This window comes from Dendrobates tinctorius, unplaced genomic scaffold (assembly GCF_039654945.1).
Source record: "Dendrobates tinctorius isolate UK_male_01 unplaced genomic scaffold, ASM3965494v1 ptg000066l, whole genome shotgun sequence".
Classification (NCBI taxonomy): Eukaryota; Metazoa; Chordata; class Amphibia; order Anura; family Dendrobatidae; genus Dendrobates; species Dendrobates tinctorius.
This window is the reverse complement of record NW_027361734.1, coordinates 1,401,961-1,419,943: the sequence shown is the minus strand read 5'-3', so window position 1 is coordinate 1,419,943 and position 17,983 is coordinate 1,401,961. Positions and strand designations below refer to the sequence as shown.

The 17,983-nt window shown below is 41.2% G+C and overlaps 1 protein-coding gene across 1 annotated transcript in view; it reads left to right on the top strand.

The window, feature by feature from the left end:
* Positions 1-17,983, top strand: part of LOC141095090 (uncharacterized) — a 616,558-nt gene that overhangs the window by 371,283 nt on the left and 227,292 nt on the right. The window contains exons 81-82 of the mRNA XM_073580971.1: positions 8,153-8,188; positions 17,772-17,807. Coding sequence (XP_073437072.1) covers positions 8,153-8,188; positions 17,772-17,807 — 72 coding nt within the window. The remainder of the gene's footprint in view (positions 1-8,152; positions 8,189-17,771; positions 17,808-17,983) is intronic.

The following is a 17,983-nucleotide window of genomic DNA, read 5'->3' as shown; positions in this document are numbered from 1 at the left end:
TTAGCAAACACCAGTATCTTTCTCTTGGGGAAACATCCGCTCTGGACTCACCGATCCGGACAGTGCCTTACTCACTAGGCCGCCCCACGGTTCCAGAACCACAGCCGGGCAGTGGCTTCCCCGACCGTCAGCCTTCCTGGCTCAGCATTGTCAGCACTGCAACATACGCCTTTGGAAACCATTGCCCTTAGCAACCGACTTTGCAGGCATCTTCCGTTGCTCACAGCAACAAGGCTACAACAATACCCATAGCTTTCTCCACCAAATGTAAGGTAGCGCTGTCATTTACTTGGGAGCGAACAAAACACATCCGGCATGGGTTTTCCATCAAACATAGCAGTCCATGCGGTTTATTATGCAGCATAAACCGATAGAAGTAATCAACAAAACTTCACATAAACAGCAGAGCGTCCATTATAGCTTCCCTCTGTAAACCCAGTGTTCACACAGGTTGCTCAATGTCCAGCATACAGGCTCTCTTAGCCTCATTTATCTCACCCACGTCAGGGTCTACACATGGTTCCGTCACTCATGCTGCAGACATCCATATCCCTCCAGGGAACTTTCAGGCTCTGGCAGCCATTACACACAGCCACACACCGGCTGTTAGCCAGGAGACAATCCTGCGCACGAGACCTTCCTCTCTGGACCAACCAGGTCCCTGCATTCACCCCTTGCGACTCACCCTGTCCACATTACATTGTTCATAGCCACGCCCACTGGGTCACATGACTCTGACCTCATCACAGGTCCTTCAGGCATTTTCACACTCTTTACAACCGTGCTTTAAACACATCCCCTGGTGGGATTGTAGGTAACTAGGCCCCCCAACTCTCTAGTTACCTGGAGACTTCTCCCTCACATATTATTGCCGCACCTCAGCAATGTCCTGATCACACATACATAAGTCTCCATCTCAAAGCCAGACACATTGAGATACATAACAGCCACTCAACACTCTGCCATTCATCTTTTCTCCTGGGACCTCCACACAGCACCCCCTAGCAGACACAGTGGTTACTACACCACATACCTCCCCGTCTGTTCAAACTTGTGGGGTTGAACACACATTACATCAGGCTCTCGAGACCGGGCACTCATTACACCTTGCCTCCCAGGTTGAGAGAACCTTTTCCATCTGTCATACGGCCTCCTCTCTATGTTCGGCCTCCCCCGCCTCCAGCGGTCAGAATATCGGTCCTGATCTTTGACCCTCCAGTTACAGTCTGTCTGCGTCATCAGACACTGTCTAGTCACCACCTTCGTCTCTCTATTTGTTCAGTTCCCCGACTAGCTCCCCTGGTTGGTACGGTCATCCGTCTTACTTGAGTCTACTGTCTGGCCTGTGTCTGACCCACTCAGCGTCTCAAAGGAACTAATGTCTCTCAGCCTCGTACGGCCCGTCGAACTGCCACTCACTGACATTCTTTAGCCACCTGCCCTGTCACTTCTTGGTGGAACCAGTTCCATCTTGTTATCACTCAGACCCGGCCGCTCTACATCTCCATCCAAGCTCTTTTCCCACAGAAGACCTTTTACTACTCCTCTGAGTTCTTCCATCTCTTCCCTAAGGGTCTTGTTCACATTTTGCCACATTGACAAGTGACCTCTGAGCTCCAGGACTTCTTTCTCAAGCCCTTCCACATCCTCTCTTAAGGTGTTGTTGATGCTGTGCCAAGTTGACAGGTGACCTCTGAGCTTCAGGACTTCTTCCTCAAGCTCCTCCACTCTGTGCTCGGCCGCTTGTCTCATCACTCTTTCTCGTTCGAGTTGTTCCTTCACTGTCTCTTTTATTAACTGTATCTCCTGCTCTTGTTCTCTTTTGGCCAGCATGTGTTGCACCATTTTTTCATTAATTATATCGTCAAAGGGCACCCCTGGGTCAGTCCCATCAGTCGAGCCCCCGTTACCCTCTGACCGTGTTTCTACTTCTGTTATCTTGTCGATCAGGTTACCATCAGTCATGTCATGAGTTTCAGTCAGCAAAGCACTAGATTCTGTCCTAGTGGTGGCTACTGGCAACAACACGTCACAGTCACACCACACTGTACGGTGAACTCCCAAGGCACTTTCTATCCATGTGTCAGCTCTGCTCTTTTTGTTTACTATACCCTTCTCATTCATACTGTGGTACCCTTCATGTGATGTCAGGTCAGTAAATTCGTCCGACGCCATTCTTTCTCCGGTCGCCCCTACGTCTGGCCTGTTCACGTTAGGGGGCGTCAGCGTCTCAGTGTCTGCTAGCCCCACAGTGGAAACGTCTCTATCCTCCTGCCCCACATCATCAAATATGACAAAGTCGCGGCGTCTCTCAAAGGTATGCACTAAGTTTGGTGGCATACTACCACCTTGGCACTCCCCCTTTGTCATCTCAATCAAGACTCTGTCCACCTTATAATTCTTAATGACCCCGTGGACGCAGCAAACTGACGTTTTTCTCGGTCAGAGATAAAACGAGCGGAGTTCCTGTCACATGACTCTGACCTCATCACAGGTCCTTAAGACATTTTCACACTCTTTACAACCGTGCTTTAAACACTCCCCCTGGGTGGGTTTGTAGGTAGCCAGGCCCCCCAACTCTCTAGTTACCTGGAGACTTCTCCCTCACATATTAACGCCACACCTCAGCAATGTCCTTGCTGAACCCTCTGTGTGAGAGATAAAATGAGCGAAGTTCCTGTCAGAGTCACCTGACTCTTTGAGTCCAGCTTACCAGGGACTTCTTCCTGGTACAGCATCACGGTACACACCTGCGGCCCATCGTTACGATCCAGAAAGGATATCCCACATTCTGACCAAGACATACACACACTGCAGTACTCCAGACATACCCACTGAGTCACCCAGTGCTGTCATTCCTTCAAACTTGGCCCCTTTCTGGCCCACCACCCTACTTTGGGTTGCCGCCCCCTCCTGGGACTCCACCCCTTTTTGGGTTACCACCCCGCTTTGGGTCACCGCCCCTTCTGGGACTCCATCCCCTTTCGGGATCTCCCCATGTCCGTTATACCGGTCTTCTCAGACCACAGTTCACACAACACAGTTTATGTCTTAACGATACCATGCAAATCCTTGTTGGCACCACCACAGCTCCTGCTGTCACCGATCACCGACACCACCGGCTGATGTTCACACACACACAGCGGCTGGTGTCCCTGCAGCACCTGCTGCGCCATCTTCGTGGACCCGCCGAACCACCGGAAGCCACTTGTCACCTTTGTAACCCCGCTGAGTTACCGGAAGCCGCTTGTCACCTTCGTAACTCCGCTGAGTTTCCGGAAGCCGCTTGTCACCTTCTTGACTCCCACTGAGCCACTGCAGGCTGAGTTGAGAAAAGAAGAAAAAAACACCACACAAAAACTCACGTGTCCTGTCTGTGTGCTATTCAGGATGTACCGTCTCTGCCTGAGACCGTCCAACACACATGGCGCATTGGGTGCTCTTCAGGGAGCCAACCCTCCTCCCAGGGTTTCCCAACACACCGGCCTCACAAGGTCCAGGGCTCAGCGGGTGCCATTCAGGACATCCGTCTCCACCTGAGACTGCCCAACGCTCACGCCTCACCAGGTCCAAGGTCATACCACTGTGTTCCAGGCATCAGATTCTTCTCCCAGAACCTCCCAACACTGACCCTCCAGGACCTTGCTCACTGAACCCTCCAGGAACACAGTCTTTCCCACTGACCCAGGTCAGTACCACACGAACACCTGTCCGTTACCTGTGTCGGCCACACAGGTCCTCGGTTACCTCTTATCAGCAGAGGCACCCTACAGCAATCCACAGTCTCTTTCTCACTGACCTCGGTCAGTACAACATGGTTTTCACGACCGTCACCTGCTGGCAACGCAGGTTCTCGGACCCCTCTACCGCAGAGGTATCTTAGCAAACACCAGTCTCTTTCTCCTGGGGAAATGGCCACTCTGGGCTCACCGATCCGGACAGTGCCTTACTCACTAGGCCGCCCCACAGTTCCAGAACCACAGCTGGGCAGTGGCTTCCCCGACCGTCAGCCATCCTGGCTCAGCATTGCCAGCACTGCAACATATGCCTTTGGAAACCGTTGCCCTTAGCAACCGACTTTGTAGTCCTCTTCTGTTGCTCCTAGCAACAAGGCTACAACAATGCCCATAGCTTTCTCCACCAAATGTGAGGTAGCGCTGTCATTTACTTGGGGAATTCTTGCTTGGCAGCGAACAAAACACATCTGGCACAGGTTTTCCATCAAACATAGCAGTCTATGCGGTTCATTATGCAGCATAAACCGATAGAAGTAATCAACAAAACTTCACATAAACAGCAGAGTGTCCATTATAGCTTCCCTCTGTAAGCCCAGTGTTCACACAGGTTGCTCAATGTCCAGCATACAGGCTCCCTTAGCCTCATTTATCTCACCCACGTCAGGGTCTCCACATGGTTCCGTCACTCATGCTGCAGACGTCCATATCCCTCCAGGGAACTTTCAGGCTCTGGCAGCTATTACACACAGCCACACACCGGCTGTTAGCCAGGAGACAATCCTGCGCACGGGACCTTCCACTCTGGACCAACCAGGTCCCTGCATTCACCCCTTGTGACTCACCCTGGCCACATTATATCGTTCATAGCCACGCCCACTGGGTCACATGACTCTGACCTCATCACAGTTCCTTCAGGCATTTTCACACTCTTTACAACCGTGCTTTAAACACACCCCCTGGGTGGGTTTGTAGGTAACCAGGCCCCCCAACTCTGTAGTTACCTGGAGACTTCTCCCTCACATATTAATGCCGCACCTCAGCAATTTCCTTGCTGATCACTCATACATAAGTCTCCATCTCAAAGCCACCCACTTTGAGATACATAATGGCCACTCAACACTCTGCCATTCATCCCTTCTCCTGGGACCTCCACACAGCGCCCCCTAGGGGAAACAGTGGTTACTACACCATACATTATATAAACTTGTGGTAAATGATTAGGCAAGATTGTGTTGCAATCAGTCTATGGGGTATTGTCAAGAGGAAGATGAGAGACACCAGACCCAACAATGCAGACAAGCTGAAGACTGCTACCAAATCAACCTGGGCTTCCATAACAACTCAGTAGTGCCAGAAGCTTGTTTCCTCCATGCCATGCCGCATTTATGCAGTAATTGATGAAAAAGTATTGAGTGCATTTTGGATTTTAAAATAATTGTTTTCAAGCTGGTGTTATAAAGTATTCTAATTTACTGAGATAATGACTTCTGGGTTTTCATTGGCTGTAAGCCATAGTCATCAACATTAAGAGAAATAAAGACTTGAAATAGATCACTCTGTTTGTAATGACTCTATATAATATATGAGTCTCACTTTTTGCATTGAAGAACTGAAATCAATTAAGTTTTTGATGATATTCTAATTTTGTGAGACGCACCTTTAGATAGATGCAAATCTTGCAATCTGGTATATTTGCAAGATTTGCATCTATATAGAGTATATCCACCTATAATTGACTTCACTGTAGCTGTGGGACTGTATGCTGCAGAATTCCAGCAGTCCAAAAAATTCCTTCCTTTTAGGAAATGTAGGAAGACAAGCCAGTGTTGATTAGCGTATGGATAAAGATAAAGAACACTTTATTTTTGCAGTTTTATGTACTTTTCAGAGTGTCATTCTTTACAATCACATACCATGTTCAGCGATGGCAAGTCTGCATGAGGTTACAAATAATTGACGGCATTTCTGATAGTGCTACCTTACCTGCACATAGGACATTTCCAATCCATAACTGTGAACCTTAATCTCATTTGGAGATATGTTATATTAATGCCCAGTCTCATTAGAATAACATGTCACAATGTTAGAACAATTACAGATCCTTCTCCTACTGCTCGCCCATCTCACACTCTAAATGTTTGCAGTTTCCATAACAACTTATTTCTTGCTTCACAGAAAGTCTTTTTGTTCAATTCATGTTTAGATATTTGTCATCTAATTAACCCTTTGACACCTGAGTTTTTCCAGCTGTAAGCACACTAAACACTAATATGAATTAATGATCGTATAACCCTTGCTATCACACACAGCTTGAAAGACATCTGCCAGCAAGTTTACATTATTTTCTTCACATGAACGTTTAAGTTACAAATATACATTCGGTTTGTGTTTAAAAAAAAAACTGTATTAAAGTAAAAGAGTAAAATGGAATATTAAGCCATTTACAGATGGATGTAATATTGCGCTTTTTTGCATCCATATAAGAGAAGTAATACCCAGATTTCCTGCAGTTCATCAGAACATGAGTTTTGGCACTATAGATGTACAGTATATGTTGCACTAGCTGGTAGCTCTGCTTCCTACAAACCACTAGAATTCAAGATATTTACCTGTAAAGCAGGTTTACAATGAAAAGATAAAGGCGATAAAGGCATATACAGGTGCAACTCACAAAATTAGAATATCATCAAAATGTTAATTTATTTCAGTTCTTTAATACGAAAAGTGAAACTCATATTATATAGAGTCATTACAGAGCGATCTATTTGAATTGTTTATTTCTGTTAATGTTGATGATTATGACTTACGGCCAATGAAAACCCAAAAGTCATCATCTCCGTAAATTAGAATACTTTATAATACCAGCTTGAAATATTATTTTAAAATCCAAAATGTTTGCCTACTGAAATGTATGTTCAGTAAATGCACTCAACACTTGGTCTGTGCTCCTTTTTTATTAATTACTGTATCAATGTGGCACGGAAGGGATCAGTCTGTGGCACTGCTGAGATGTTATGGAAGCCCAGGTTGCTTTGATAGCAGCCTTCAACTCGTCTGCATTTTTGGGTCTGGTCTCTCTCATCTTCCCTTTGACAGTATCCCATAGATTCTCTATGGGGTTAAGATCAGGTGAGTTTGCTGGCCAATCAAGCACAGTGATACTGGTTTTTTTAAACCAGGTATTGGTACTTTTGGCAGTGTAGACAGGTGCCAAGTCCATCTCCAAAAAGCTTGTCGGCAGAGGAAAGCATGAAGTGCTCTAAAATTTCCTGGTAGTTGGCTGTGCTGACTTTGGTCTTGATAAAACACAGTGGACCTACACCAGCAGATGACATGGCTCCTCAAAACAGCTGACATGTCCCAGAAAAGATCTGGGCTCACCGCCGGAGCCCACATCAAAGGGAGGGATACTGACATCGGCATACTATTACACCGGATGTCGGTAAGAGGTTACCAGAAATAAACACTTGAAATAGATCACTCTGTAATGACTCTATATAATACATGAGTTTCTCCTTTAATATTGAAGAACTGAACTAAATTAACTTTTTGATGATATTCTAATTTTGTGAGAAGCATCTGTGTGTATATACAGTATATATATATATATATATATTTTTTTTTTTTTTTTTTTTTTCATATTGTATAGCTGATATCTGATTTGGGGAAACCTCAATCTCTGCTCTAAATCAAACGGTCCTTTAAAAGAAGTAGGTCATAATGTATGATCAATGTGGACCTGACTGCAGGGACCCCCATCAATTACAATTGATTTGGGTCCCAAAGCAATTATAATTTATTAAGTGACAAGATGATCATTTATGTAGGATAAAATACCACCTTAACTGTTTCATATTCAATATTCTGAATTTATGAATTCAATCTTTGTTTTTTTCTCTTTCAGCATTAGAATATAACTCATGTCACTCACCATTCTGCTTCTAATCCATAAAATCCTCTTAATTTCGTGCACCTAAATGGTGGGTTAACAAACAACACAGACAACCTAATATTGTCACCATGTGGTGCCCTCTCTAGGCATGTGAGTCATAGACTATCTGTGCTGTTTGTTATCTTACCGCTGTATGTGCACAAAATAAAGTGGATTTTTATTACTTAAAAGAAGATGGCTGAGTGCCATGGATTTGCTAATGCATATATTTCATTTCCTTTAGAATACTGAGCACCACTGCTGTATATCCAGTATTACCCAATTGTCCAGGAAGAACTATAGAACCCAGCAGATCACTTGCTTTTGGGGTTTTCTTCTTATTCTTTTTAGTTTATTAATTTTAGTCCAGATGTTTTAATGCCAAAACCAAATGGTAAGTTGTAGAGAATTTTCTAAAAATGTAGAAAAGTTGATTATGCATGATTGTGTGCAGATTGTAAAAATGTTTTTGTTTTTTTTACAGGGCACAAAGGGACTTCCAGGAATGAAAGGTGAAAGAGTAAGTATATTCTCATGATCAGTGGATCAGTACCAGTCTACCATTGGTTCCAGAACATACGGACTAGGGTTTTAGTGCAGCAGAGGAGATGCATTATTTATCTAATTATAGCTATAATTATTTTCGAAGGGAAAAATAAATGATAGTAACAGTACAAATTGCACATTGTTTAATCAGAACAATAATATTGCTTGTTTTTTTAGGAAATATAGAAACATGGACTGCAATACTTAAAATTAAAGTCCATTACCCTAATAAGAACCATACACATAATGCATATGGTAGAAAAAATTATTTTTGTGACCAAGCCAGAGTAACATAAATAGCCTTTTTTACCTAAAGCTTCTTGTTTTATTATTGCATGTGATTGGCTGTGGTCATTCTCATGTCAGATTAGGGTCTTCCCAAAATAACTGTGCGGCATGCTTATTATAGAAGCAGTGGGAGAATGTCCTTGCATGACCGCTCCATAGCAACCTAGCTTATGAATTACGTTTTCCATTCTTTTTAAATATCATCTTTTAAGATATTATTGATCTCTATCAACAAATCCCCAATACTCAGACATTGCCTACCACCCTTTACATAAGACAATTACCTCATAATCTTCTTTCCAGGTAGTTTGTTATCCTTTCTAGGAGAAGCTGATTTAATACACTACAGCCGCAGTATATCATTTCGCTATGCCAGTATTATGGATTAGGGTAAATAAAATCATAATGTGGTACAAGTGGTGTTTGCAAGAAAAACTCATGACGTCTTAGCTTTTTGCACTGATCACATCAATTTTCCAAGAAAGAGGCATGGTGTGCAGCTGAATTACAATTGTACTGTAATCAGAGGCATAGCTAGATGTTCAGCTTGTGGGGGGCGAAATACCTAAGTGGGCCTCTAACCAGGTAATCCTGATTACAAACATGGTAGCGCACCCTAGTTATGGGTGTAGGGGAACCTCAGTAGATGACCGCGCTGTTACTGAAAACAAATCTCTATACAAAGACCAACACTGATATTACCTTCATATAGTGACCATATAGTGGTAGATATCAGTCCAGCGGAAGACTTAAGAGATTATAGTACAGTTACAGATAGATTCTTACAGGTGACATTCTTATGGAGTCTTTTACTTTTCCTGAGCCCATAGTATTCCCTGAGTCCAGACTATACCCCGGGGTTAAGGTGGCCTAGGCTTGATTATACCTCAGGTATACTATGGCTTGGGCCAATTTATAGTAGGCCATTTCATAGTCGCTCATGCCAGATTATACCCCCCTTGATATCAGTAGCAATGAGTGATATGCACAAGAATTACTTTCTCTCTCATCATCTTACTCAGGTTTGTCAGGTAAGTTATGTGAGAAGATAACTGACTTAAATCTAGTTCTAAACACATAGACTTTTTATTACTAGAACCAGAAAAAGGAAAACCCTATTAAGTAGAAATAAAATATAACTTTTAATGTAATTAGTAGTGTTGAGCTTTCCGATACCGCAAGTATCGGGTATCGGCAGATATTAGCTGTATCGGAATTCTGATACTGACTTCCGATACTTTTTTTCGTATCGGATACTGGAATCGGAAGTTCCCATACAGCTATCAGCCTGCTCGATTTGATTCAGCCAATGGCAATCCTCAGAAGTCTGGGCACATCCTGTTAGGCATGTTAACTATTGGCATGGCTGTGATTGGCTGCTGAAATTACGTCATCATGATGCGCAGTCTGTGCGCATCATGATGCGCGGTCTGTGCCGACTGTGGGGGGTCTGTGCCGACTGTCGTGGGTCTGTGCCGACTGCCGGGGGTCTGTACGGGCCTGCCGGGGGGCTTGTGACGGCTGCCGGTGGTCTGTGCGGGCCTGCCGGGGGTCTTTTGTGTGTGTAGGCAACGGCCGATGGGACTACAAGTCCCATCGGGTGATGCCTGCTACACTGACAGTGATTGACACATTAGCCAATGATGGGACAGTAGTAGTCCCATCATCGGGCCAATGTGTTGAATGTAAAAAAACAAAAAACATACTACATACATACTACATACATGCTACATACATACTACATACATACTACATTCATACAACATACATATATACTACATACATACTACATACATGCTACATATATACATACTACATTCATACTATATACATACTACATTCATACATACTACATACATACTACATTCATACAGCATACATACTACATACATACTACATATATACATACATACATACTACATACATGCTACATACATACTACATACATACTACATACATGCTACATACATACTATATACATACTACATACATGCTACATACATACTATATACATACTACATACATGCTACATACATACATATATACTACATACATGCTACATACATACTACATATATACATACTACATACTTACTACATTCATACTACATACATACTACATATATATTACATTCATACAACATACATATATACTACATACATGCTACATACATGCTACATATATACATACTACATACATACTATACACATACTACATATATACTACATTCATACAGCATACATACATACATACATACTACATTCATACAGCATACATACATACTACATATATACATACTACATACATACAACATACATATATACTACATACATACTACATACATACTACATATATACTACATTCATACAACATACATATATACTACATGCTACATATATACTACATACATACATACTACATACTACATATACTACATTCATACAACATACATACATACATACTACATACTACATACATGCTTCATATATACTACATTCATACAACATACATACTGCATACAACATACATACATAGTACATACATACTACATACATGCTACATATATGTTACATTCATGCAACATACATATATACTACATACATGCTACATACATACTACATACATACAACATGCTACAGACATACAACATACTGCATACATACAACATACAATACATACTACATACAATACATTCATACATTGATACAATACATACATAGACATACAGTACATATAACACAGAGTACATACTCACCAATACTTGTCACATTGTTCCCCGAAGCCAGTGTCATCTAAGGAAAAATATGAAAATAACAAACAAGCCATATACTCCCTGATCTGCAGAAATCCACGCGTGTCCCACGCCGATCTCCCGTGGAGAGCAGCAGCATCAGCTGATGCGACCGCTCTCTAGGGGCTCAAGGAATCCAGTGTCGGGAGGTAGGTATCCTTCTGGACTGTTTTCCTCCGCCACTGTAAAAAACTAGTCCCTAGTCTCACTTTTGGCATTGCTGTGTGAAAAAGTTCCCACGCAGTATTTGCCATAAAGTGAGACCAGGGACTATTTTTTTACAGTGGCGGAGGAATACAGTGCGGAAGGATACCTACCTTCCGACACTGGATTCCTGAGCCCCGTAGAGAGCGGTCGCATCAGCTGATGCTGCTGTTCTCCACGGAAGATCGGCGTGGGACACTCACTCGTGGATTTCTGTGGATCAGGGAGTATTTGGTGGTTTGTTATTTTCATATTTTTCCTTAGATGACACTGGCTTCGGGGATCAAAGTGACAAGTAATGGTGAGTATGTACTCTGTGTTGTATGTACTGTATATGTATGTATTGTATGAATGTATTGTATGTATGTTGTATGTCTGTAGCATGTTGTATGTATGTAGTATATATGTATGTTGTATGTATGTAGCATGTATGTAGTATGTATGTAGTATGTATATATGTAGTATGTATGCTGTATGTATATATGTAGTATGTAGTATGTATGTATATAGTATGTATGTAGTATGCATGTAGTATGTATATAGTATGTATATATGTAGTATGTATGTAGTATGTATATATGTAGTATGTATGTTGTATGTATGTAGTATGTATGTAGCATATATGTATGTTGTATGTATGTAGTATGTATGTAGTATGTATGCAGTATGTATATGTAGTATGTAGGTAGTATGTATATATGTAGTATGTATGTATGTAGTATGTACAGTGGTGGCCAAAAGTATTGACACCCCTGCAATTCTGTCAGATAATACTCAGTTTCTTCCTGAAAATGATTGCAAACACAAATTCTTTGGTATTATTAGCTTCATTTGATTTGTTTTAAATGAAAAAACACAAAAGAGAATGAAGCAAAAAGCAAAACTTTGATCATTTCACACAAAACTCCAAAAATGGGCCAGACAAAAGTATTGGCACCCTAAGCCTAATACTTGGTAGCACAACCTTTAGCCAAAATAACTGCGACCAACCGCTTCCGGTAACCATCAATGAGTTTCTTACAATGCTCTGCTGGAATTTTAGACCATTCTTCTTTGGCAAACTGCTCCAGGTCCCTGATATTTGAAGGTTGCCTTCTCCAAACTGCCATTTTTAGATCTCTCCACAGGTGTTCTATGGGATTCAGGTCTGGAATCATTGCTGGCCACCTTAGAAGTCTCAGTGCTTTCTCTCAAACCATTTTCTAGTGCTTTTTGAAGTGTTTTGGGTCATTGTCCTGCTGGAAGACCCATGACCTCTGAGGGAGACCCAGCTTTCTCACACTGGGCCCTACATTATGCTGCAAAATTTGTTGGTAGTCTTCAGATTTCATTATGCCATGCACACGGTCAAGCAGTCCAGTGCCAGAGGCAGCAATGCAACCCCAAAACATCAGGGGACCTCCGCCATGTTTGACTGTAGGGACAGTGGTTTTTTTCTTTGAATGCCTTTTTTTCTCCTGTAAACTCTATGTTGATGCCTTTGCCCAAAAAGCTCTACTTTTGTCTCATCTGACCAGAGAACATTCTTCCAAAACGTTTTAGGCTTTTTCAGGTAAGTTTTGGCAAACTCCAGCCTGGCTTTTTTATGTCTCGGGGTAAGGAGTGGGGTCATCCTGGGTCTCCTACCATACAGTCCCTTTTCATTCAGACGCCGACGGATAGTACGAGTTGACACTGTTGTACCCTCGGACTGCAGGGCAGCTCGAACTTGTTTGGATGTTAGTCGAGGTTCTTTATCCAACATCCGTACAATCTTGCGTTGAAATCTCTTGTCAATTTTTCTTTTCCGTCCACATCTAGGGAGGTTAGCCACAGTGCCATGGGCTTTAAACTTCTTGATGACACTGCACACTGTAGACACAGGAACATTCAGGTCTTTGGAGATGGACTTGAAGCCTTGAAATTGCTCATGCTTCCTCACAATTTGGTTTCTCAAGTCCTCAGACAGTTCTTTGGTCTTCTTTCTTTTCTCCATGCTCAATGTGGTACACACAAGGACACAGGACAGAGGTTGAGTCAACTTTAATCCATGTCAACTGGCTGCAAGTGTGATTTATTTATTGCCAACACCTGTTAGGTGCCACAGGTAAGTTACTGGTGCTGTTAATTACACAAATTAGAGAAGCATCACATGATTTTTCGAACAATGCCAATACTTTTGTCCACCTTCTTTTTTATGTTTGGTGTGGAATTATATCCAATTTGGCTTTAGGACAATTCTTTTTGTGTTTTTTCAATTAAGACAAATTAAATGAAGATAATAATAACAAAGAATTTGTGTTTGCAATAATTTTCAGGAAGAAACTGAGTATTATCTGACAGAATTGCAGGGGTGTCAATACTTTTGGCCACAACTGTATCTATAGTAACTGCTATGTAGCCTAGCTATCCCCATCTCAACTCAGGGAAGATAAAATAAGAGATAACTGAGGATGATTGAAAACAATAGAATAGTGTGAAAATGAATGCAGATTACTAGCAGTCTCTAAAATCAACCTTTAGTTTTTTTTTTATCATTCAGGTTTGTCCCTTTAATAAAAATCTGGAAATGACTGATATCGAAATCTCCATTAAGTCTTCACATTTTGTTGTTCTTGTTAGGCTCAGCACAGATTTTCAATAGTTTCTTGTGCTTCATTAAAGTTTCCAAAGGATTAAGAATGGTCTCATTACTTCATACAAAATAACTGAATTTGTTTCTGGTTTAAAAAAGTACTGTACACTTTAGCAGATAGAAGATGGAAAAGAAAACAACTACATAATCCTTAAAGAACATTTGCAAACTTAAAATTCAAACATTTTTTTGTTACCATAAATCCCGCAACCTTGATGTTCCTTAAAAATCATTTGACTTTGAGGTTGGATAATTGTTAAATTTCAATATTTTTATATAGAAGTTGCCTTAAGTAGAGTCTCTTCTATTAGCCACTCTGAGCCATTTTTACTTAAAGGGAATCTATCAGCAGAATTACACCCCTTCAAAACTATTTTTATGCACATGTAGCTCTAGAAAAGACAAAGCCATAGCTTTAGCTAAACAGTATGTTTCTCTCTTATTGAAAAGTATCCTTTTGAATCGATATTCAATTGATGAAGTGCTTTGGACCAGGAAAGCACTTCTGAAGCCTCTGCCACTCCAGCTCTATTCCCTGTCCAGTGCTGTCTTCCCCTGCTTCACTGACATCTCTTTTACTTGAAATTACACCACACAGAGGTTGTATGTTAAGCAGGAGAAGAAAGAGCTGGGTGTGGATTAGAGCTGGAGAAATAGAGGCTTGAGAAGTGCTTCCATAATAGTCTTTATTTTTATATAGCGCTAACATATTCCGCAGCGCTTTACAGTTTGCACACATTTTCATCACTGTCCCCGATGGGGGCTCACAATCTAAATTCCCTATCAGTATGTCTTTGAAGTGTGGGAGGAAACCGGAGTACCCGGAGGAAACCCACGCAAACACGGGGAGAACATACAAACTCCTTGCAGATGTTGTCCTTGGTGGGATTCGAACCCAGGACCCCAGCGCTGCAAGGCTGCAGCACTAACCACTGCATATTTCTCAGTAACAAAGGAATTTTCTAGCTAAAGGTATGGTTGGACTTGTCTTTGTACAACCTACTCGTGCATAAAAATAGTTTTGTTGTGAAATCCTGCTTACAGATTCCCTTTAAAATATATTGAATATATCTCTAAATTAATCTAAGGAGTCATACAAACAGCTATTTAGTGTGTATACATGGCAACAACCCCTCATGATTGGTAGGTGTTTGAGTTGTTTTTTTAATAGTTTGCACCTGTGCTGGGTCTTCCACAGAATTGGATTCTTGACCCACCAAAATTCTAACAGAAAAAAGGGACCTAACTGTAACTGAAATCCATGGGTAGATCCCTGCCTTGCCACGGAAACCAAACAAATATTTATTTGATTAACACAAGTATAAGTGTTGCCTGTGGCACAATATAAAGGGTAAAGCAAATGGAAAGACTTTATGTTATTGTACAATACGAGGGGCTGCTAATAAGTCTTTGGCTTTACCCAAAAAGAAAGAGATAGGAAGATGAAACTTTACATTTATTCCACCTACTCTCTACTGATGTCAACACACTTCTTATATCAGTATTGTAAGTTCTGTAAGCCTTGCAAAAAGAAGAATTTTGGTTGTGCCTCAAGCCAGGCATCCGTAACAGCCATGGCATCAGAAATGGTGTGAAATTTGGTACCCTTGAGGTGTTTCTTCAGGTTTGGAAACAGATAATAGTTGAAGGGAGCTAGATATGGTAAATAAGGTGGGTGGTCAACCAGCTGGAAGCCCAGTTCCACCAGTTTTGCCTTGGTCGCTTGTGCAGTGTGAGCAGAGGCGTTGTCTTGCAGGAACAAGATTCCTTTTGACTGCTTACCGCGCCTTTTTGCCTTCAGAGTTGCCTTCAATTGGTCAAAAAGTTCAGTGTAATACCTTGCATTGATGGTGGAACCCTTTTGAAGGTAGTCCACTAGCAGCATGCCGTCCTTATCCCAGAACACAGATGCCATCACCTTAGTGGCTGATTTTTGCACCCTGAACTTCTTTGGACGAGGAGAACCACTGTGCCTCCACTCTTTTGACGGCTGCTTGGTTTCAGGGTCATACAAATATATAAAGGTCTCGTCCATAGTGACCATTCGATCCAGGAAGTTCTTATCAGTCTGGAAATGCTGACAAATGGACTGGGAAGTTTTCACTCGCATGTTTTTCTGATCTGCTGCCAAACATTTGGGGACTCACTTTGCAGATAGCTTCTTCATGTTCAAATGTTAATGGATAATTACAAAAACACATTCATGGGAAATCCCCATGATGTCTGCTATTGCTTTAGCTGAAATTTGCCGATTTTGCAGTATGAGGTTGTGCATAGCTCCAATGATCTCCGGAACAGCAACCACTCTTGGTTATCCAGGACGTTCCTCATCGTTGGTGCTGAAGTGGCCCATTTTAAATTTGGCAACCCAGTTCTTAACTGTAGAATATCAAGGGCATTGATCCTCCAATGTCTGCGACATATCACCATGAAAATCCTTTGCGGACTTTCCTTGCTGAAACAAGAATTTTATCACTCCTCTGCTCTCATTTGCTGTGAATATCGCATTAGACTCTGCCATTTTGTTTTCCTGCATGCATAAAACACTGTTGCCTTAAGACAAAAGCACAACATTTTGAAAACATATATTAGACACATAAGGCTTTCATGTGATATAACATTCATTATCATAGAAACAAAAAAAAGATCAAAAATTCAAAGACTTATCAGCAGCCCCTCATAGAATACAGCAATTCAACTTTACAGATTTTCAGCACAATTCTAATCACACACTATTGTTTTATTATTGCAAATGAACACAGAGGCTCCTTCTTCAGGCTGGTTTACAAATAAATTACCGAGACAAGAGCACAACATTTAAGGGGTACAATAGGACATTGTACATAGTATCTATAGGGTGATGCTTGATATAAGATAAGCCAAGGAAATCAAATTAAGATTTTTGTTACAAAAGAGGAGGCGGTGGTAGTCATAGCTTAGTGACCTGGAGTCAGTGTTTTGAAGGTGACTTTTGTAATTTTTGGGCATATAAGTTTTTACATCAATTTTTCTGGCTAACACAATACCACAATATAACTTTTTAATGCCTCAAATAATAAATTGGTGGATCAAATATTCAAAATTTACCAAATATGTTTCAATGTCATCATAATAGTACTCATGTGAATCTCATGCATTGCCTCTATGCATTTCCCCTCCATCATTTTGTTCATCAGGAGGATCCTAGACAGTCTGGCAACAGTTCATGACATCCTTAATAGAGATAGTGGGATCTGTGTGGTAGTTTATTCATGTACATTTCATAATCTTGATTTATTTTACACACCTCTTGTATTTTCAGATAGAAGGGATGTCTATATCTATTTTACCATGTTTTGTATGCTGTGCAATGTGTTTTTGATTACAGTAAAGTGAACTAATTTAGGAGTTAGCCAAGATTTAATACAGTTGGTTTTGACTAGTGGCCAGTGTAATAAGGAGTCTGAAGTTTTTCTGCTCTGCCATAATTCAAGATCTTATATGTCAGCTAGCTACTCCATCTGAGACATTTGACTGCAAGCTGCCAAATGTCAATTTTTGCTAAGTTTATTTCTAGTTAGAAATATGTAAATGGTACAAAGGTACATATTAAATAATGTGGATTTACATAGCTTTTTTAAAAAAAAACAAAGTAAAAACCAACTATTTTTCTTTATTTAGGGGGACAAAGGATTGCCTGGTTTTAAAGGAGATAAGGTATAGTATAAAACTGATTGGAAATAGCAAGTGATTAGTTGACTATCTAAGCTACTTATCATGAGTAGAGATGAGTTGTTCGGAAAACGATTGCCGAATCCGAATTTGCCATTTTCGCTCCATAATCGTACCATATTCATGATGATTTTATGTTTGACGATCGTTTCCGAATCTAT